Source organism: Amblyraja radiata, chromosome 8 (assembly GCF_010909765.2).
Source record: "Amblyraja radiata isolate CabotCenter1 chromosome 8, sAmbRad1.1.pri, whole genome shotgun sequence".
NCBI classification, from domain to species: domain Eukaryota; kingdom Metazoa; phylum Chordata; class Chondrichthyes; order Rajiformes; family Rajidae; genus Amblyraja; species Amblyraja radiata.
In genome coordinates, this window is record NC_045963.1 from 7,556,471 (window position 1) to 7,578,918 (window position 22,448).

Genomic DNA, 22,448 nt, shown 5'->3' on the forward strand with positions numbered 1-22,448 from the left:
GATCGCATCGCCGAACACCTCTACTCAGTTCGCATTAACGAACCTGATCTCCCGGTGGTTCAACTCCCCCTCCCATTCCGAATCCGACCTTTCTGTCCTGGGCCTCCGCCATGGTCAGAGTGAGTCCCACCGCAAATTGGAGGAGCAGCACCTCAGATTTTGCTTGGGTAGTTTGTACCCCAGCGGTATGAACATTGACCTCTAATTTCAGGTAGTCCTTACTGTCTCCTCCCCTTCTCAGCTCTCCCTCTATCCCTCTGGCTCCTCCTCTTCCTTTCTTCTTCCCACCATCCCCACCCTCACATCAGTCTGAAGAAGGGTCTCAACCTGAAACATTGCCTATTTCCTTCACTCCATAGATGCTGCCTCACCCGCTGAGTTTCTCCAGCACCTTTGTCTACCTTCGATTTTTCAGCATCTGCAGTTCCTTCTTAAACAAGGATAGTAATCACCAGATCACTCCCAGTGCCACCAGCTAGTGAGGGTAGGATAGGAGGAGAGGACAGATGAACGTGTGGCTGTAGACTTGGTGTTGGGAACAATGATTCAGATTGGGTTCTCTTCTGGGGCAGATGTGACGTGTACAAGAGGGATGTGTTGCACTTCAACTGGAGGGGAACCAGTAGCTTGGCAGGCAGGTTTGCAAATGCTGCTCATGAGGATTTGAATTACATTTGGCAGGGGGATAGGACCCTATGCAGTGGAGAGCCAGCTGGGAGGCTGGAGGTCGATACAGATGTCAGTGAGAGCAAGCTAAGTGGACAGGACTGGTAGGAGCCAGGCAGCAATGAGGAAGAAGGGTTGCATTAAATTACATTGATATCAATGCAAGTGGCCTGACAGGGAAGGTGGATGAACTTGGGACCTAGAAATGTACATACGACTGTGACGTGGCCAATGTTGAAACCTGGCTGAAGGAAGACAGGACTGGCAGTTAACGTTCCAGTGTGCAGGCCTTACAAATGAGAAAGTGGTGAGGGCAAAGGAGAAAGGGGACACGGTAATGATGAAAGGCAACCTCACAGCAGTGGTCTGAGTGACATTACTGATGGATCGTCCAGTGGGCTATACAGGTGGAGCTGCACTGCACCATCTGCCCTCAAATAGTCAATGGCAATTAGAGGGACAGGTCTGCCCAATACCCAGGGATATTGCCAGATTGCAAGATTAGTAAGGTTGTCACAGTAGGGGATTTTGTCTTTCCCAATATAGACTGGGGCGGCCATAGCTGCCGAGCATGGAGGCATTTACAATAGTAGAGTTTAACAGGCATGTGGATAAGCAAAGAGTGGAAGGATATGAATTATGTGCAGGTTGATAAGAAATGGTCTTGGCATCATGATCAGCACAGACATTGTGGGCCAAAGGGCCTGTTCTTGTGCTGTACTGTTCTATATTTCTCTATTCCCTACATATTCATGCGCCTATCCAAAAGCCTCTTGAATGCCACTATCATATCTGCCTCGACCACCAACCCCGGCAGCTCCATCTGTGTAAAATAAACTTCCCCCGCGTATCTCTTTTACACTTTGCCTCTCACCTTCAAACTAGTATTTGATATTTCCATCCTGAAAAACTGTCTACCCAATCTATACCTCCCATAATTGTATATACTTCTGTCAGGTCTCCCATAACCTTCAGCATTCTAGAGAAACCGTGGGCGGCACGGTGGTGCAGCGGTAGAGTTGCTGCCTCACAGCGCCAGAGTCCCGGGTTCCATCCTGACTACGGGTGCTGTCTGTACGGAGTTTGTACGTTCTCCCTGTGACCGCGTGGGTTTTCTCCGGGTGCTCCGGTCTTCGCCTTCACCCCAAAGACGTACAGGTTTGTAGGCTAATTGGCTTGGTAAAAATGTAAATTGTCCATAGTGTGTGTAGGATAGTGTTAGTGGGCGGGGGACCTCTGGTCAGCACAGACTCGGTGGGTCGAAGGGCACTATATCTCTAAACTAAACCAAACTAATTCATGTCTGTTCAACCTCTCTCTGTAGCTACTATCCCCAATTCCAGACATCATTTTGGTAAACCACCTCTGCACCCTTTCCAAAGCCTTCTTATCCTTCCTGTAATAGGGCAACCAGAACTGCACACAATACTGCAATAGGGACCTAACCAAAGTCCTGTAAAGATGCATCATGACTTCCCGACTCTTACACTTAATGTGCCGACTAATGAAGGCATGAATAGCCTTCTTTGCCACTCTATCGACATGTTGCCACTTCAGGCAGTTATGGACTCCAAGTTCCCTCTGTACAGCAATGCTGTTAAGAGTCATGTTATTAATTGTATATTTTCCCCTTACATTCGACTCCCAAAGTATAACACCTCACACTTACTCGGATTAAACACCATCTGCCATTTTTCCGCCCATTTCTGTCACTATATATTTTATTTTTTACTATATATATTTCTGTATATCTCACGCTATAGCTAGCATTCCTCACAGTCTACGCTCCCACCTGTTTTGGTGTAATCTACAAACGTACTAACCAACCCGCCTACATTTACGTCCAAGACATTTTTATACATCACAAACAACAGTGTTGCCAGCATAGATCCCGGTAAAACTCCACTTAATCCATATGACCAAGTCGACCTATGCATCTTAATCTTCTGTATCAGCCTTCCATGGGGGACTTTATCAAATGTCTTACCAAAATCCATCGAGAGCCCTAATCTCATCTATCATCTTTGTCATTTCTTCAAAAAACTCAAATCAAGTTCTGACCTGCCGCATACAAAGCCATACTGACTGTTCCTAATTAACACATTCTCTGAGGTTCACTGGCATATCATTCTCTCTGCTTCTCTTCATAAACAAAGGAATAGCAATAGTTCCGAAGCATTAGTTTCTAAAGAGACTACTCTACAGTCCTCCGGGATGACTTGTGTCGCTAGAGAAGACACAAACATCTTCGTCAATTTCATCTCCTGGTTCTCTTGATAACCTGGGCTAGATCCCATCAGGCTCTGGGGATTTTGAGAGATAATAGCTGCTCAGAAACCAAAGTAGTCAACTATGTGTGGGGCAGTAGGAGATGGGCAAGGTCCTCTAGGTATTTATTGTGGAGAAAATCATGAAGACTAGCAAACTTGGGAAAGTTAATGGCGATGTGGTGAGGACAGCGTATTACAGTTGAAGTGCTGGATGCCCGATAACGTATGAAGGTAGATAAATCACCTGGGCCTGATCAACTATATGCAAGGACATTGTGGAAAGCTAAAGAAGAAATTGCAGGAGCCCTGGCTGACATATATGAAACATCATTAAACATGAGTTAGGTGCCATAAGACTAGAGGGTGTCTAATGTTGTGCCTCTATCTAAGAAGGACTGCAAAGAAAAACCTGTGAACTGTAGACCCGTAAGGTAGTAAGGGATAGCAGAATTAGGCCATTCGGCCCACCGTCTACTCCACCATTCAATCATGGCTGTTCTATCTCTCCCTCCTAACCCCATTCTCCTGCCTTCTCCCCATAACCTCTGACACCTGAAATAATCAAGAATCTATCTATCTCTCACTTAAAAATATCCACTGATTTAGCCTCCACAGCCTTCTGTGGCAAAGAATTCCACAGTCACCACCCTCTGACTAAAGAAATTTCTCATCATCTCCTTCCTGAAAGAACATCCTTTAATTCTGAGGCTATGACCTCTAGTCCTCGACTCTCCCACTAGTGGAAACACCCTCTCCACATTCACTCTATCCAAACCTTTCACTATTCAGTATGTTTCAATGAGGTCCACCCTCATTCTTCTAATTTGAATCATTTTTCTAATCTAAGAATTCATCTGTTTAAGAAAGTACTGCAGATGCTGGAAAAATCGAAGGTAGGCAAAAATGCTGGAGAAACTCAGCAGGTGAGGCAGCATCTATGGAGCGAAGGAATAGGCGACGTTTCGGGTCAAGACCCTTCTTCAGACTGATGTGGGAGGCAGGAACAAGGAGGGAGAAAGCAAGGACTACCTGAAATTGGAGAAGTCAATGTTCATACCGCTGGGGTGTAAACTACCCAAGCGAAATATGAGGTGCTGCTCCTCCAATTTGCGGTGGGACTCACTCTGGCCATGGAAGAGGCCCAGGACAGAAAGGTCGGATTGGGAATGGGAGGGGGAGTTGAAGTGCTGAGCCACCGGGAGATCAGGTTGATTATTGCGAACTGAGCGGAGGTGTGGGGCGAAACGATCACCAAGCCTGCGCTGGTCTCACCGATGTAGAGCAGTTGGCACCTGGAGCAGCAGATGCAATAGATGAGGTTGGAGGAAGTGCAGGTGAACCTCTGCCTCACCTGGAAAGACTGTTGGGTCCTTGGATGGAGTCGAGGGGGGAGGTAAAGCGACAAGTGTAGCATTTCCTGCGGTTGCAAGGGAAAGGACCAGGAGAGGGGGTGGTTTGGGTGGGAAGGGACGAGTTGACCAGGGAGTTACCAAGGGAGCGGCCTCTGCGGAAAGCAGAAAGGGGAGGAGATGGGAAGATGTGGCCAGTGGTGGGATCCCGTTGGAGGTGGCGAAAATGTCAGAGGATTATTTGTTGTATGTGACGGCAGGTAGGGGGGAAGGTGAGGACAAGGGGGACTCTGTCCTTGCTACGAGTGGGGGGGATGGGGAGTGAGAACAGAGCTTCGGGATATAGAAAAGACCCTGGTGAAAGCCTCATCTATAGTCGAAGAGGGGAACCCCCGTTCCCTAAAGAATGAGGACATCTCCGATGCCCTGGTGTGGAACACCTCATCCTGGGTGCAGATGCGGCGTAGACGGAGGAATTGGGAGTAGGGGATGGAGTCCTTACAGGAAGCAGGGTGGGAAGAAGTGTAGTCCAGATATCCATGGGAGTCAGTGGGTTTGTAGTAGATGTCGGTCAGTAGTCTGTTACCTGCGATGGAGATAGTGAGGTGTAGAAGCAGTAGGGAGATGTCGGAAATAGTCCAGGTGAACGAGTGACGGATGGAAGTTAGTGGTGAAATGGATGAAGTCAGTGAGTTCTGCATGGGTGCAGGAGGTAGCACCAATGCAGTCGTCGATATAGCGGAGGTAGAGGTCGGGGATAGGGCCACGGTATGCCTCGAACAAGGATTGTTTGCCGTACCCTACAAAGAGGCAGGCATAGCTGGGGCCCATGCGCGTGCCCATAGCTACGCCTTGGATTTGGAGGAAAAGTTGTTGAGGGTAAGGACCAGCTACGCTAGGCAGAAGAGAGTATTAGTAGATTGGTTGGTTCTGCAGTCGAGGAAGAAACGGAGGGCTTTAAGACCTTCCTGGTGGGGGATGGAGGTCTAGAGTGACTGGACATCCATGGTGAAGATGAGGGAGTGGGGACCTGGAAAACAGAAGTCATTGAGGAGACGAAGAGCGTGTGAGGTGTCTTGGACATAGGTAGGGAGGGATTTGACCAGGGGGGATAGGATGGAGTCGAGGTATGTGGAAATAAGTTCGGTGGGACAAGAACAAGCAGAAACAATGGGTCTGCCAGGACAGTCAGATTTGTGGATTTTGGGGAGAAGGTAAAATTGGGCCGTGCGGGGCTGGGGAACGATGAGGTTGGAGGCTTGGGAGGGCAGGGAGCCAGAAACGATGAAGCCAGTGATGGTGCTTGTGACCTGATGCTCGTCTGCGGGGCTCATAGAAACATAGAAAATAGGTGCAGGAGTGGGCCATTCGGCCCCTCGAGACAGCACCGCCATTCAATATGATCATGGCTGATCATCCAAAATCTGCCATGATTTTGGTCATGGTCCAGGGATAAGTAGGAGGTGGTGTCTGAGAGTTGGCGCCTGGCCTCAGACAGAGGTCAGCGCATCAGACTACCACAGCACCTCCCTTGTCAGCAGGTTTCTTCTAAGCTTAATGTCTGGTAAGAAAATTACTGGAGAGGATACATGCATTTGGAATTGGAGGAACATGGTGTCACCAACCTGATCTCCCGGTTGCTCAGCACTTTAACTCCCCCTCCCATTCCCAATCCGATCTTTCTGTCCTGGGCCTCCTCCATGGCCAGTGTGAGTCCCACCGCAAATTGGAGGAGCAGCACCTCATATTTCACTTGGGTAGTTTACACCCCCAGCGGTATGAACATTGACTTCTCCAATTTCAGGTAGTCCTTGCTTTCTCCCTCCTTCCCCTCCCCTTCCCAGCTCTCCCACTGCCTACTGTCTCCGCCTCTTCCTTTCTTTTTCCCGCCCCCTCCCCCCCGACATCAGTCTGAAGAAGGGTCTTGACCCGAAACGTCGCTTATTCCTTCACTCCATAGATGCTGCCTCACCTGCTGAGTTTCTCCAGCTTTTTTGTCTACATGCATTTGGAAAGGTGGGTTGATGAAGAATAGTCAGCAAGGTTTTGTGTGTGGGAGATCATCTCATGAATTTGATGGGGTTTTTTGAGGATGTAACCAAGAAGGTTGATGAAGGCAGGATCATAAGTATAGTCTATGTGGAATTCAGCAAGGCCCTTGAAATTTCCACACGTGGCAGACTGCTCTGGAAAGTGAGATCACATGGAGAGCTGCTAACCTGATACAGAATTGACTTCATGGTAGGAAACAGGGTGGTGGTGGAAGGCTTGTGACTAGTAGTGTGCCTCAGAGATCGGTGCTGGGCTTATTCATGTTTGTCATCTATATCAATAATTTGGATGGGAATGTACAAGGCATGATTAGTAGGTTTGCGGATGACCCTGAAATGGGTGGTATAGTTTTCGAGATACAGCATGGAAACAGGGCCTTCATCCCACTGAGTGAGCGCCGACCAACAATCACAAGTCCTGTATTATTCCAGTTTCACAAACTACAAACTAGGGGCAATTTACAGAAGCCAATTAACCAACAAACCCGCGTAACTTTGGGATGTGGGAGGAAACCGGAGCACTTGGAGAAAACCCACGTGCTCACAGGGAGAGCATGCAAACTCCATACAGACAGCGCCCATAGTCTGGATGAAATGCAAGTCTCTGGCACTGTAAGTAGGTATGTTGCAAAGCTTACCTGAAGCGTCGTTGAAAATCTGCCGCTGCGGGTGTGCGCGATTTTGGCGCCGTTTAGAGGGGGCGGGTTTAAAACGCGATTTTCTCTAGGCTGTTCAAATCGAAGATGTTCAGCCTAGTTAATTATTAACGAAAAATCGCTGGAAGACCCCGTCGCAAAAGCTATTATTAGTTTTAAAGGCCTCGTATAATAGTTATAGTAGTTTAAAAATCAATCTCTAAACCCGCGACCGCCAGCAACCGCAGGGTCTCATAAAGCAAACAACTGAAGTTAGGCTGTATATATTTACATTAAAAAGGGCTTCTAAAGATCCCTTTATACAAAGTTTAATATTGCGAGTAGCTCATTTTGGGCCCATTATATCCCGCAGTATTTTTCTCGGCATTTGGGGCACAAATCTACCGCAATGTGAACGTTCTAAACCAGCGCGTTCTACAGGAACCCACTGGAAAGCTGATTTAAATGGGCATTTATTTACAGCAATTGAGCACTAAATTCCTTCCATTTGGTCTATAAATTAATGCAAATGAGATTTAAAAATCATGTTTTATTGTGAATTATTTGTGAATATTATTTGGACATTTAGGCTATTTAAAAATGTTAATCATTTATTAAGAAATGGATAGATGTTTAGATCTAGTAATTGAAGTCTGAAATTAGCTACAATTAGGTAACTAACTAATTATATGCTTTAATTTCAGGTCATCCAAGTAAGATTATTTTATATTTGTTTCAGAATGCTTCAATCTATGATAATTGAAAATTTCATTCAGTTCTCTTAATTTTTAAGAAAGTTATGGGCTTTTGACTGTTCACGATCACAGCTTTTTTGTTATGTCCATAGAAAATCAATAGGGAACAAGATGCTCATTTCCGAGTATGAAAATGGCCATAACTTTTTAAATACTTGAGATATGAAAGTGAATTAGGTGTCAAATTAAACTTATTTTTATGCTTTATCTGATGGGATAAATTACAGACTTGATTTTTTAAATCTCAAAATGTTGTAACATTGCTACTGTACGGTAGCAACTCCACCACTGCTCCTCCCTCAGAGGCAGAGAAGTTGGTTATCAAGAATAACGGCGGGACCTTGATCGGTGGGGCAAGTGGGCCAAAGAATGACAAATGGTGTTTAATTCAACCTATGTTCTCTGGTCCTCGATTCACCTACTATGGGCCAGAGACTCAGTGCATTTACCCGATCTATTCCTCTCATGATTTTATGCACTACGTATAAGATCACCCCTCATCCTCCTGCGCTCCAAAGAATAGAGTCCCAGCCTACTCAACCTGTGATCCAGATCCTGCTGCAATTTTTCACAACCACTATCTGCAAAACCACCCACTTTTGTGTCACCTGCAAACTTGCTAATCTTGCCATGTATGTTCTCATCCAAATCATTGATATAGATGACAACAGTAACGGGCCCAGCCCCAAACCCTGAGGCACACCACTAGTCCCAGGCCTCCAGTCTGAAAAACTACCTTCCACCATCACCCTCTGCTTCCTTCCATGAAGCCAATTTTCTATCCATTCAGCTATCTCTCCTTGGATCCCATGCGATCTAACCTTCCAGAGCAGCCTACCATGCAGAACATTGTCGAATGCCTTACTGAAGTCCATGTATACAACATCTATAGCTCTGCCCTCATCAACTATTTTGATCATGTCTTCAAAAATCTCAATCAGATTTGTGAGACACGACCTCCCACGATCCCTAATCAGCCCTTGCCCATCCAAGTGCCTGTATATCCTATCCCTCAGAATACCCTCTAGTAACTTTCCCAACTACAGATGTTTAGCTCACCTGCCTATAGTTCCCAGCATTTTCCCTGCAGCCCTTCTTGAATAGAGGCACAACATTTGCCACCCTCCAGTCTCCCGGCACCTCTCTTGTATTTAAAGACGACTCGTAAATTTCACCCAGGACTCCCGCAATTTCCTCTCTAGATTCCCACAATGTCCTTAGATATATCTGATCAGGCCCTGGAGATTTGTCTACCAACACTGACAGCTCTCAAGACACTTCCATTGACTGCCCCAAGTTCCTCCATCCTCGTGTCTATCTCCACGGTAAATACAGAGGAGAAATGCTCATTGAAGACCTTGCCCATCTCCTGTGGCTTCACACAGAGTTGACCGCTTTGATTCCTGAAGGGTTCACTCTCTCTCTAGTTACCCTTTTCCCCCTTATGTATTTATAAAATCTCTTGGGATTGTCCTTAATGCTATCTGAAGACTGAAGAAGTTTTGACCTGAAATGTCACCCATTCCTTCTCTCAAGAAATGCTGCCAGTCCCGCTGAGTTACTCCAGCATTTTGTGTCTAACTGTGTATAAGGGTTAGGATACAAGTTGTACAAGACATTGATGAGGCTGCACTTGTAGTGTTATAGTTCAGTTGTGGTCGCTCTGCAGTAGGAAAGATGCCATTAAGCTGGAAAGAGTGCAGGGATAATTGACGACGATGTTGCCAAGACTCGAGGGCCTAAGTTAATAGAGAGCAATTGGGCAGACTAAGACTGCATTGATTGGAACTCTGGACACTGAGGGCTAATCTTATAGAGGTGTAAAAAATCATGAGGAGAATACAAAGGGTGAATGCACTTTTTCCCAGGGCAAGTGTATCAAGAACTAGAGGACATAGTCAAGTCAAGTCAATTTTATTTCTATAGCACATTTAAAAACAACTCTCGTTGACCAATGTGCTTTACATCAGTGCAGGTACTAACGTGCTACATACAGTGGTACATAGATCAACAATACAGACATAAATACATACGTACAGCGCTCCCTCAGAGGACCGCAAGAAAGGCTTGAGAGTAGAAATAAGTTTTAAGTCTCGACTTAAAAGAGTCAATTGAGGGGGGCAGTTCTGATGGGAAGGGGGATGCTGTTCCACAGTCTAGGAGCTGCAACCGCCCCTGAGCTTATGCCTAGACCGCGGGATAGGTTTAGGTTTAGAATCATAGGGGAAAGATTAAGAGGAACGTGAGGGGCAACTATTTTACACAGGGTGGTGGGTGGTATATTGAACAAGCTGCCGCAGGTGGTTAAGTAGATAGAATAACAACCTTTTAAAAAGACATTTGGATCAGTACATGGATCAGAAAGGCTTACAGCGATATGGGCCAAGTGCAGGCAAAAGGGGCTAGCTGCATTGGAGCATCTTAGTTGCCTTGGATGTTGATCTGCAAGTCAGGTTTCGTGCTGTACAAGTCAATGATACTATGATGGCAAGTGAGTGATCATCTTGGTTGTGGAAGGTAGATAGAAATGCTGGAGAAACTCAGCGGGTGAGACAGCATCTATGGAGCGAAGGAATAGGTGACGTTTCGGGTCGAGACCCTTCTTCGCTCCATAGATGCTGTCTCACCCGCCGAGTGTCTCCAGCATTTTTACCTACCTTTGATTTTTCCAACATCGGCAGTTCTTTCTTAATCATCTTGGTTGTGGAGGTTCTCCATGTATAAGTGGCTGCAATATACTATGCCGAAATGTGGAGTTTGTTTAAATCAAAGTTGCATCGTTTCTGATGTGGGATTGGAGCTTCCATTTCCATCAAAGAATTGCAAAGACGTGGTACAAAACACAAATATGTCATGAATTTGTTAAAGAGCAAAAAGTGCTTATTAAAAGACAGATACAGTTGGGTAAACGCATAGGGGTGAGAGGAGAAGCAGTGAGGAATATCAATGTGAAGGAAGGAACGGCAGATGTTGGTTTACACCGAAGATAGACACAAAATGGTGGTCAGGCAGCATCTTTGGCTAGAAGGAATGGGTGACGTTTTGGGTCGAGACCCTTCTTCAGACTGAGAGTCCGAGGACCCATTGAGATTTTCCAACATAGATTTTTATCTTCAGGGACAATTTACGACGGCCAATCAATCCATCGACCCGCACATGTTTTGGAAGCAGGACCAATCCAGAGCATCAGAGGGAAGCACATGCATTCACAGGGTGAACATGCAAACTCCACACAGACAGCATCAGAGATTAGGATTGTATCTAGTGTGGTGGAGCAGTGAGGTAGCAGCTCTTCCAGCTGAGCCACTCTGCTGCTCAATTCTACCTATTCCAATTCTACACTACCCATGTAAATCATTCCCATATCTCTTCCATATCCATATCACATTTCCATAATCCTTCCATATCTCTAGTCTCCCTCTGCCCTGACTCTCAGCCTGAAGAAGGATCTCGTTCTGAATGTCACCCATTCCGTGTATCCAGGGATGCTGCCTGTCCCACTGAGTTCCAGCATCTGCAGTTCCTTCCTACATCAATCATTTTTGTTCATATCAAACAAAATGCCCTACATTTTCATGGAGCAGTCATGATTTTATGAATGTGGTTTCTGAAGTACAACCAACTAAATGTATGAGCACAAAACGTTCCTTCCTGACTTGATTGCCGGCTGCTTGTCTTGCAGCGTCACACTGCACAATTACGTGAAGAGTTGTTGAAGCTTCCCTGCCCAGAGGGCCTGGAGCCAGAGAAAGCGGTGGAGAAGGGGGAAGAGGCTGCAAGTGGTGAAATCAAATCCATATCAGAGGGTGAAGAAATAGCCAGCAGTAGCAGAGATCACCCCCCCAATGATGTCCAACTATGATCTGCATTGTGGACTCGATAGACTCAAAAGGCTTTGAAGCACAAGCCAAACTTTGTCAATATTTGTATGTAAGAAGCTAATTATGTAATAGGTAATAAAATTGAACTATGCTATGCCCTTGAAGGTAAACCTGTTTAAATCAATATGATCTTTTATTTACCTGTAAAAGAGTGTAAACATTTTTGTGCTTTTATTTTTCAATTGTGACATAACCACTACATGGTATGTTTGAAAAGTATGTTCATGTGTACACTGATGATAAATTGATCAATCACTGATATAAGGGAAATACGTTCGAATGGTTACTGAAAGTTCATTTCAGTTGACCACTCGAGGACAGTTGTAACCAGGAATATATTGTCATCCTTATAGATACTTTGCTTATTTAAAAAACAGATGTTAGGTTTGATAGCCCACCATCTCTCTCCCCCTTCTCCCACCCCTTGGATAAAACATTTGGCCATATTCATTGCTCATATTCAATTTCTACAAACTTCTGTAACTTCAATAAAAGATAAATGAACATTCTATTCAGCTATGATTGATTACTGGTGCGTTAACAGTACTGTTAATTACTGAATTCATGAATGTTTTTACGATGAGTCTTAAATGCATTTTTAATAAATATAACTTTCTTTGGTTCACATGAATTCATATTGGACTCTAGATTGTTGAAAGTGTAAATGAGAGGCAGATTGCTGCCAACTATCTTCCTCGAGTGATCCGAGAATGGTCCTCACCAGGTTCAGATCCTACACACTAATCATCAAACATTTTACTGGATACTGTTTGGGTATTTTGAACACAGAGGTTCAGCACAAGAACGGGCCCGTTATCTCACAATCTTGGTGCCCAACACGATGCCAACTTAAACTGATCTCATCTGCATGGACTTGATCCATATCCCTTCATATCAAAAAGCCTCTTAAACATCACTGTCATATCTGCCTCCACCAGTAATAATAATAATAATGGATGGGATTTATATAGCGCCTTTCTAATACTCAAGGCGCTTTACATCGCATTATTCATTCACTCCTCAGTCACACTCAGTGGTGGTAAGCTACTCCTGTAGCCACAGCTGCCCTGGGGCAGACTGACGGAAGCGTGGCTGCCAATCTGCGCCTACGGCCCCTCCGACCACCACCAATCACTCACACACATTCACACACAGGCAAAGGTGGGTGAAGTGTCTTGCCCAAGGACACAACGACAGTATGCACTCCAAGCGGGATTCGAACCGGCTACCTTCCGGTTGCCAGCCGAACACTTAGCCCATTGTGCCATCTGTCGTCCCTCCAGTGTGTTCCAGGCCCCCACTACTCTGTGTGCACTGCACATCCCCATTAAATTTTCTCCCCCTCACCTTATAGCTATGCCCTCCAGTGTTGGGCCTTTCCATACTGGGAAAATAGTTCTGACTGTCTACCTTATCTGTGCCCCTCATCATTTTATATATTTCTATCAAGTGTCCCGTCAACCTCCAACGTTCTAGAAAACAACCAAGTCTAACCCTGAAGCTGAAACCTCCTAATCCAGCCAGCATTGATGTCCTGTCAAGGAGCTGCAGATGCTGGTTTAAATCAAAGGTAGACACAAAATGCTGGAGTAACTCGGCGGGACAGGCAGCATCTATGGAGAGAAAGAATAGGTGATGTTTTGGGTCTGAAAAAGGGTCTCTACCCAAAACATCACCCATTCCTTCTCTCCAGAGATGCTGCCTGTCCCGCTGAATTACTCCAGCATTTTGCGTCTACCCAGCATTGATATAAACCGCCTCTGCACCCTCTCCCAAGCCTCCACATTTATCCCATAATGGGACGATCAGAACTGCACACAATACTCCAAATGCAACCCAGCTAAAGTCCAAAAGTTCTACATCATGACTTCCTGACTCTTGTGTTCAATGCCCCTAGCAATGAAGGCAAGCATACCACCCAATCTTTACCACCCTATCTACTTGTTCTGATACTTTCAGTGAGCTATGAACTCCAAGATCCCTCTGCACATCAATGCTGTTTGGGGTCTTGCCACTAATTATATACTTACCCCACCCCCCTTACATTAAACCTTGCAAAATGCACCACCCCACACTCCATCTGCATTGATCTGCCCATTCTACACCTGATAAATAGGAGTCCACACCTGGAACAGCGGATACAGTAGATGAGGTTGGAAGAGGTGCAGGTGAACAGGTGAACCTCTGCCTCACCTGACTGTCGGGATCCTTGGACGGAGTCTAGGGAGGAGGTAAAGGGACAGGTGTTACATCTCTTGCTGTTGCAGGGGAATGTACCTTGGTAGGGGTGGTTTGAATGGGAAAGGAAGTTAACCAGGGAGTTGTGGAGGGAACGGTCTGCGGAAAGGGGTGGAGATAGGAAGATATTATTCAGCTGTCTGCAACTCCTCCAGTATTGGTGTCGTCAGCAAACTTACAAACCTATCTATATTCTGGCACATGGGACCTGCAGAAACCGTGGGAATCTTCACACTTTAAAACATATTCTATTTTCAAGATCTCATACTGTCAAAAATATTAAAGCTGGTTTCAAAATTGGTTGGGAAACCTTTAGAACAACTGAGCATAAACATATTATAGTCACTGTAATGTTGAATTAGTACAACCTGCTGGCTTTCCAGCACCATTTTGTCAATTATCAATTGGTAACATTTCATCAGTAAAATAAATATTGGCTGCCAGAATGTATTCACTATTGATAGCAAAGATTGTGTTACTTTTAAACAGTAGAGTTAAATACTGAAACACATTAAAAAGAGCAGTGGGTATAATCATAATAATAATAAATTTTATTTAATGGGCGCCTTTCAGACATCTCAAGGACACCTTACATAGTAATCGGAATAACATATAATCGGAATATAACAAGTAATAAAGACATCACAGAGACACAAATTAAAAACAGAATTCAATCCAAAAACAGAAAATCAAAAACACAGTGTGAAGAGAGAGCAGCGGCAGCCAAAGCGCGCCAGCGTCCACTCTCTCTTCACGGCAGCCATCTTGGACACAGACCTACAGGACTACAATTAGACAAAAAAAAATCATCCCCCCACAGTGGATAGCACTGTGGAGGAAGGCACAATGTCCAGTCCCCACCCCATGTTCACCCCAAAGTCAGGCCTATTGAGGCCACCGCAATTGCCTCTACGGAGGCCCGATGTCCCTGGCCGTTCTCACCGGGTGGTCTTGCCCCGGCATCGGGAGAGTCCTCTCGGCGGCTGGGCCACCTGGAACGGCCGCTTCCTGGTTGCAGCCCGCGGCTGCCGAAGCCGACAAGGCCGCGCCGGTTAGGAGCTCCCAGGCTCCCGATGAAAAAGTCGGCGCCGCCTCTCCGCACTGCCGCCTCTCCGCTCCGCCTCTCCGCAGCCCGGAGATGTTGCTCTCGGCGGTCCAGCTCGCCAGAGCTCCAGCGCGTCGCTCCAGCGCGGCGACCCAGGCAAGGCATCGCCCGCTCCACTCCGCTCCAGCGCTCCAACGCTGTGCCGCCGCCGAGGCCGAGGTGCTGGGCGGTCCCCGCCAGGAAACGGCGCTCCAAGCCCGCTGGTAGGCCACGAGCAAAGATCTTATAAGATCTTTGGCCACGAGGACGGGTCGACGGGCAGCCCGGAGAAAAGGCTGCCACACCGACCAGGTAGGGACCTAGAAATAAAGTTTACACCTACCCCCCACATTAAAAAGACCATATCCCCTACAAACAAAAAACAGGACTCACTAAAAACTATTTAAAAAATGTAAGTATAGTCAGTTATATAGTATTGCTGTTTTAAATAAGTTTCATTTTGTGAACATGAACATTTCCATGAGTAATGAGGATGAAATCCACATCTTTACACATGCTGGCTGCATTCAACACTAGTGGCGAGTGTTTCAGGGTGACAATGTTACAACACAGCTGGAAAATGTTGGGTCAAAGGGCCTGTTTCCACACTGTATGACTCTGAAACGCACTGGAAAGCAGAACAGGGTGGAGATGGGAAGATGTGGCTCGTGGTGGGTTCCCGATAGAAGTGGCAAAGATGTCGGAGGATTATTTGCTGCATGCGAATGCTGATGGGGTAAAAGGTGAGGACAAGGGAGACGGGGGGGGGGGGAGCAAAATCTGAGCAGCGGGGTATCGAGGAGACTACAGTGAGGGCCTCATCTATGATGGAAGAGGGGAATGAGGACATCTCAATTGCCAGATTCAGGTATTGACATGAATGAATCTCAGCACCACCATCCAAACTGGAAAATTGTAAATGGATTAGGAAATAGTGCTCTGGGCACCAGGACATTTCTCACGTGGTTCAATCAGTTATGTCATTGCAGAATGAAGCAATAACCTTAAATAATCACATTTTAGTGTTTGCAATCGACAAGACGATGGAGAAACAGAAACAGACATTGGAGGAATTTACCTCATTGATGCAGGGCCACATCTGTATAAATTTCATCTCCATTTTCAACTCACCACACAGTGTCAGTTTCAGGAAGGCAAATGCTGAACTTCAGTTCAGTATTTAAAAGATTCTATAGAATAAAAACGAAGCCGGTAACTTCTGATAAGCGCTGAGCAAAATAACTACATCGGCCATTCATAACAAAGATAGTTTAGTTTAAAAATACTGCGCAGAAACAGGCCCTTTGGCCCACCGAGTCCGCACCAACCAACGATCCCCGCACACGAGCATTACCCTACGTACTAGGGACAATGTTACATGGCAATTTTACGAAAATAACAAGCCAATTAACCTACAAACCTGTACGTCTTTGGAGCGTGGGAGGAATCCGAAGATCTCAGAGAAAATCCACCCAGGTCATGGGGAGAACGTACAAACTCAGTACAGACAGCACCCGTAGTCAGGATCGAACCTGGATCTCTGGCGCTGCACAACTGTGCCGCCACAAAGGCTTATTGCAACAGAAATTCTCAGTAAATCGGAGAAACCAGAGGGTATGGAGGTTTTAATCTGGTGCAGAATAAGAAGGAAGCACGGGACAGGTATAGGCAGCTAGGATCAGTGCATACCTGGAGGAGTTTTGGGAACTAAAGAGTAAACTAAAAATAGAAATCAGAAGGGCAAAAAGGGGCCAGGAGATAGCTCTGGCAGATAGCATAAAGGACAATCACCAGATTTTATAAATACACTAGACCTAGTGGGACCCGTTGGGTCCCTGTCACACGGGAGGGCTGGTCCCCAAACGCAATATTTCACCACTCACCCGTTCCCCCAACGCAATCCGTTCCCCCAATACAATGCAATATACAAAAGCAAAAAAAACAAAAAACTGGTGACTTGGCATTAAGTTTGGCACAGACAGGTATTGATATTGAAGACACAAGGAACTGCAGATGCTGGTTTACAAAATAAAACACCATGTGCTGCAGTAACTCAGTGGGTCAGGCAGCATCTCTGGAGAACATGAATAGATGATGTTCCAGGTCGGGACCCTTCCTCTAACTGATTGTGGTGCTGGAAGGGGGTAGAGAAAGCTGGGAGAGAAGGGGGCAGGACAAAACCTGGGAAGTGATAGGTGGATAGACACAAAAAGCTGGAGTAACTCAGCGGGTCGGACAGCATCTCTGGAGAAAAGGAACAGGTGACGTATCGGGTAGAGACCCTTCATCAGCTCTCCAGAGATACTGTCTGATCCGCTGAGTTACTCCAGCTTTTTATATCTATCTTCAGTTTAAACCACCATCTGAAGTTCCTTCCTAGACAAGTAAGTTGGTGGATATAGGTGGGGAAGGGGGGGGGGTACAGAGATGAACAAACAAAACGTAATTTTCAGTCAGGCAGCATCTGTGGAGAACATGGATAGGTGACGTTTCACAGAGTGCTGGAGTAACTCAGCGGGTCAGGCAGCATCTCTGGATAGAAGGAATGAGTGGCTTTTCGGGTCAAGACCCTTCTTCTGATAGATGTAACATATCTCCTCCCTCATCTCCTTCCAGGGACCACTGAGTCCTTCCAGGTGAGGCAGAGGTTCACGTGCACCTCCTCTGACCTCATCTACTACATCTGATGTTCCCAATGTGGCCTCCTGTACATCAGCGAGACCAAGTGTCGACCATGCTGCGAGTATGAGTCGAGGGAAAACTCGCCCGAACTCGCGGATTAGGTGGCCCAAGTGGGACAGGCCCTTTACGATTCATTGCACTGATCACAAACTGGAGTAAAATTATACCTTGCTAGTATCAGGGAATGAAGTTACCCTCCAATTTGACAATAGACAATAGACTATAGGTGCAGGAGTAGGCCATTCGCCCCTTCGGGCCAGCACCGCCATTAATGTGATCATGGCTGATCATCCACAACCTGTACCCCGTTCCTGCCTTCTCCCCATATCCCCTGACTCCGCTATCTTTAAGAGCCCTATCTAGCTCTCTCTTGAAAGTATCCAGAGAACCGGCCTTCACCGCCCTCTGAGGCAGAGAATTCCACAGACTCACCACTCTCTGTGAGAAAAAGTGTTTTCTCGTCTCCATTCTAAATGGCTTACCCCTTATTCTTAAACTGTGGCCCCTGGTTCTGGACTCCCCCAACATCGGGAACATGTTTCCTGCCTCTAGCGTGTCCTAACCCTTAACAATCTTATACGTTTCAATAAGATCTCCTCTCATCCTTCTAAACTCCAGAGTGTACAAGCCCAGCTGTTCCATTCTCTCAGCATATGACAGTCCCGCCATCCCGGGAATTAACCTTGTAAACCTACGCTGCACTCCCTCAATAGCAAAAATGTCCTTCCTCAAATGAGGGGACCAAAACTGCACACAATACTCCAGGTGTGGTCTCACTAGGGCTCTGTACAACTGCAGAAGGATCTCTTTGATCCTATACTCGACGTTATAAAATTTGATCGATGATTAACATAGAAATACAGAAAATAGGTGCAGGAGTAGGCTTTTCAGCCCTTCGAGCCAGCGCCGCCATTCAATATAATCATGGCTGATCATCCTAAATCAGTAACCCGTTCCTGCTTTCTCCCCATATTCCTTGATTCCGTTGGTCCTTAGAGCTATTTCTAACTCATATTAACTGCACAAAATAAAGTGGCTTTTCCTAGCAGTACACTAAAATACATTTGAAAATGCTCACTGTGAAATATAATAATAATAATAATAATAATAATAATAAACTTTATTTATAAAGCGCTTTAAACAACCGCAGTTGCCACAAAGTGCTGTACATGAGAACTCATGGACAAAAAGTTATTACAAACCATTAAAAACCGTAAAATGAAGGACTAAAAACAGTAAAAATTAAAAGACATTAAAAGCACTAAGAACAGGCGCAATGTCTCAGCCAGTGTCGAAAGCCAGAGAATAAAAATGAGTTTTTAGGGATGATTTGAAGATGGACAGTGAGGGGGCCTGTCTGATGTGCAGCGGCAAGGTGTTCCAGAGTGCCGGAGCAGCAACAGAAAAGGCTCTATCCCCTCTGAGCTTCCGCTTAGACCGTGGTACCTCAAGGAGCAGCTGATCAGCTGCCTGAGGCACCGGGCAGGAGCATATAGGTGGAGCAGCTCAGAGAGGTAAGGCGGGGCGAGCCCATTCAACGATTTGAAAACAAATAAAAGAATTTTAAAATGAACTCGAAAGTGCACTGGGAGCCAGTGAAGGGAGGACAAAATTGGCGCAATGTGCTCCCTCTTTCGAGTTCCGGTCAAAAGGCGAGCGGCAGCATTTTGAACCAGCTGGAGACGAGCCAATGAAGCTCGTGAGACTCCAGAGTAGAGTGTGTTACAGTAATCCAGCCTAGATGTAATAAAGGCATGGATTACTGTTTCAAAATGCTGCCGATCGAGGATGGGCTTCACCTTTGCCAGCTTCCTTAGGTGAAAGAAGCTGGACTTAACCACCGCGCCTATTTGTTTATCTAGTTTAAAATCACCGTCCATCCTAAAACCCAGGTTTAAAACTGTTGGCTTTACGGACAATGCCAGTGGACCCAAGTCAACAAAGGGAGGTTCACGGCAGCCATTGGGGCCAAACAAAATCACCTCTGTCTTTTTTTCATTAAGTCCCAGAAAGTTTAAGGCCATCCAGGACTTAATGTCCTCAAGACAAGACAGAAGTGATTTTAGAGAATAGTCGTCTTCTTTCCTGAGTGGCATATATAACTGGCTATCATCTGCGTAAAAGTGAAAGGAGATGCCATGCTTTCTTAAAATTGAGCCCAGAGGAAGTAGGTATAGAGAGAAGAGCAGGGGCCCTAAAATTGAGCCCTGTGGAACCCCATATACCAAGGGAGTGGAGGAGGATTCAAAGCCAGCAAGGCTTACACGCATAGTTCTGTCTGCCAGATAGGACCTGAACCATCCCAGGGCACTGCCACAAATGCCCACAAATATAATTAAATGTAATGAAAATTCCCACAGTATTGAAATATCAGAAAAGACCCTTCTTCAGAACCTTTCTCTGTTCTCTATTGGACTGCTTTCAGTTCAGTTCAGTTTAGAGATAGAGCAGGCAAGCAGGCCCTTTGGCCTACCGAGTCCGCGCCAATCATCGATCACCTGTGCTATCCTAAACACTAGGGACAATTTACAGAAGCCAATTAACCTGGACACATGCACGCCCTTGGAATGTGGAATCCACTCGATCCCAGGGTGAAGGTGCAAACTTCGTACAGACAGCCCCCACTGTCAGGATTGAACCCGGGTCTCTGGCGCTTCAAGCGCTGCAAGGCAGCAACTCTACCATTTTGTACACGTAATATAGTCACAGAGTGATACAGTGTGGAAACAGGCCCTTCGGCCCAACTTGCCCACACCAGCCAACATGTCCCAGCTACACTAGTCCCACCTGCCTGCACTTGGTCCGTATCCCTCCAAACCTGTCCTATCCATGTACCTGTCTAACTGTTTCTTAAATGTTGGGATGGTTCCAGCCTCAACTACCTTCTCTGGCAGCTTGTTCCATACACCCACCATCCTTTGTGTGAAAATGTTACACCTCAGATTCCTATTAAATCTTTTCCCCTTCACCTTAAACCTATGTCCTCTGGTCCTCGATTCCCCTACTATGGGCAAGAGACTCTGTGCATCTACCCGATTTATTCCTCTCATAATTTTATACACCTCTATAAGATCACCCCTCATCCTCCTGTGCTCCAAGGAATAGAGTCCCAGCCTACTCAACCTCTCATAAGGAATAAGAGTACAATTAGGCCATTTGCCCCATCATCTACTCAGCCATTCAATCATGGCTGATCTATCTCTCCCTCCTAACCCCATTATCCTGCCATCTCCCCATAATCTCTGACACCTGTACTGATCAAGAATCTATCTATCTCTGCCTTAAAAATATCCACTGATAGCCTTCTGTGGCAAAGAATTCCACAGATTCACCACCCTCTGACTAAATACATTTCTCCTCATCTTCTTCCTTAAGGAACATCCTTTAATTCTGAGGTATGACCTCTAGTCCCAGACTCTCCCACTAGTGGAAACATCCTCTCCACATCCACTCTATCCAAGCCTTTCACTATTCAGTCAGTTTCAATGAGGTCCCCCCTCATTCTTCTAAACTCCAGCGAGTACAGGCCCAGTGCCGACAAACGCTCATCATAGGTTAACCTACTAATTCCTGGGATCATTCTTGTAAACCTCCTCTGGACCCTCTCCAGAGCCAGCACATCTTTCCTCAGATATGGTGCCCAAAATTGCTCACAAAAATACCGAATGCGGCCTTACCAGTGCCTTATAGAGCCTCAGCATATCATCCCTGTTTTTGTATACAAGCCCTCTTGAAATAAATGCTAGCATTGAGTTTGCTTTCTTTACTACCGATTTGACTTGCAGTTAACTTTTTGGGAATCCTGCACCAGCACTCCCAAGTCCCTTTGCATCTCCGATTTCCGGATGCTCTTCCCATTTAGAAAATAATTTAAGCCTTTAATCCCACTACCAAAATGCAAGACTCCACACTTTGCTACACTGTATTCCATCTGCCACTTCTCTGCCCACTCTCCCAACATGTCCTTCTGCAGAGTCCCTGCTTTCTCTACACTACCTGCCCCTCCACCTATTTTCGTATCATCCGCAAACTTGGCCACAAAGCCTTCAATCCCCTCGTCCAAATCATTAATATACAACGTGAAGAGTAGCGGCCCCAGCACCGAGCCCTGCGGAACTCCGCTAGTCACTGGCAGCCAACCAGAGAAAGCCCCCTTTATTGCCACTCTTAGTCTTCTCGTTTAGTAACGAGCTGAAACTCTTAACATAAACAGCATGTACCTGCATGGAGCAATACTGGCACTCAGGCACACCATCCCAAGATGAGAATCCGTTACATACCGAGTCCAAACTGTTAAGTAAACATAAACTCGATGGACCAAATTACTTCCTCTTCGACAACATTATGGCACAGCTGTTAATCCTGCTTCTCCACAGCTCTGTGATCCTGATCTCAGCTAGTCTACAGTCCGTGGAGCTTCAAGTGAAATCAAGTTTTTTGTCATGAACAAGTAGTGAGCTTCACATACAATGGGAACCTTGCTGGCAGCAGCAGCAAGCACAGGCGTATAGACTCTACACAAAAATACATTCTACGTAAATAATACAAAACAGTGAAAAGAAAGATGGCAAAAATAAGACATTAGTATAAACGCAATGGTACACAAGTCCGTGGTGGTCTGTAGTGTTGTGTTGATGAAATCCGTTAGCCTTCTGCAGGTTGATTCAAGATATTGAAATCTCCAACTGAGCTCATATTCCACCTGCTCCACCCACTCCAATACATCAACATTTCTCCAACCACCTCCAATCACGGTGTCACCTATTTCCAATTTGTTCCGCCCGCTCACTTCTCCCCATATTGTTCCTTCTGGCTTCACATTTCACTCCTCTTTCCT

The 22,448-nt window shown here is 45.9% G+C and overlaps 1 protein-coding gene across 7 annotated transcripts in view; it reads left to right on the forward strand.

Moving 5' to 3' along the window:
• Nucleotides 1–12,238, forward strand: part of birc6 (baculoviral IAP repeat containing 6) — a 344,318-nt gene extending 332,080 nt beyond the window's left edge. For 6 of the 7 annotated variants that reach the window (XM_033025122.1, XM_033025124.1, XM_033025126.1 and 3 more), the window contains one exon: nt 11,409–11,588. In XM_033025122.1, coding sequence (XP_032881013.1) covers nt 11,409–11,588 — 180 coding nt within the window. Of the gene's footprint in view, nt 1–11,408 lie in introns of all 7 variants that reach the window. The other variant, XM_033025120.1, reaches the window with a different exon arrangement.
• The last annotated feature ends 10,210 nt before the right edge of the window (nt 12,239–22,448 follow it).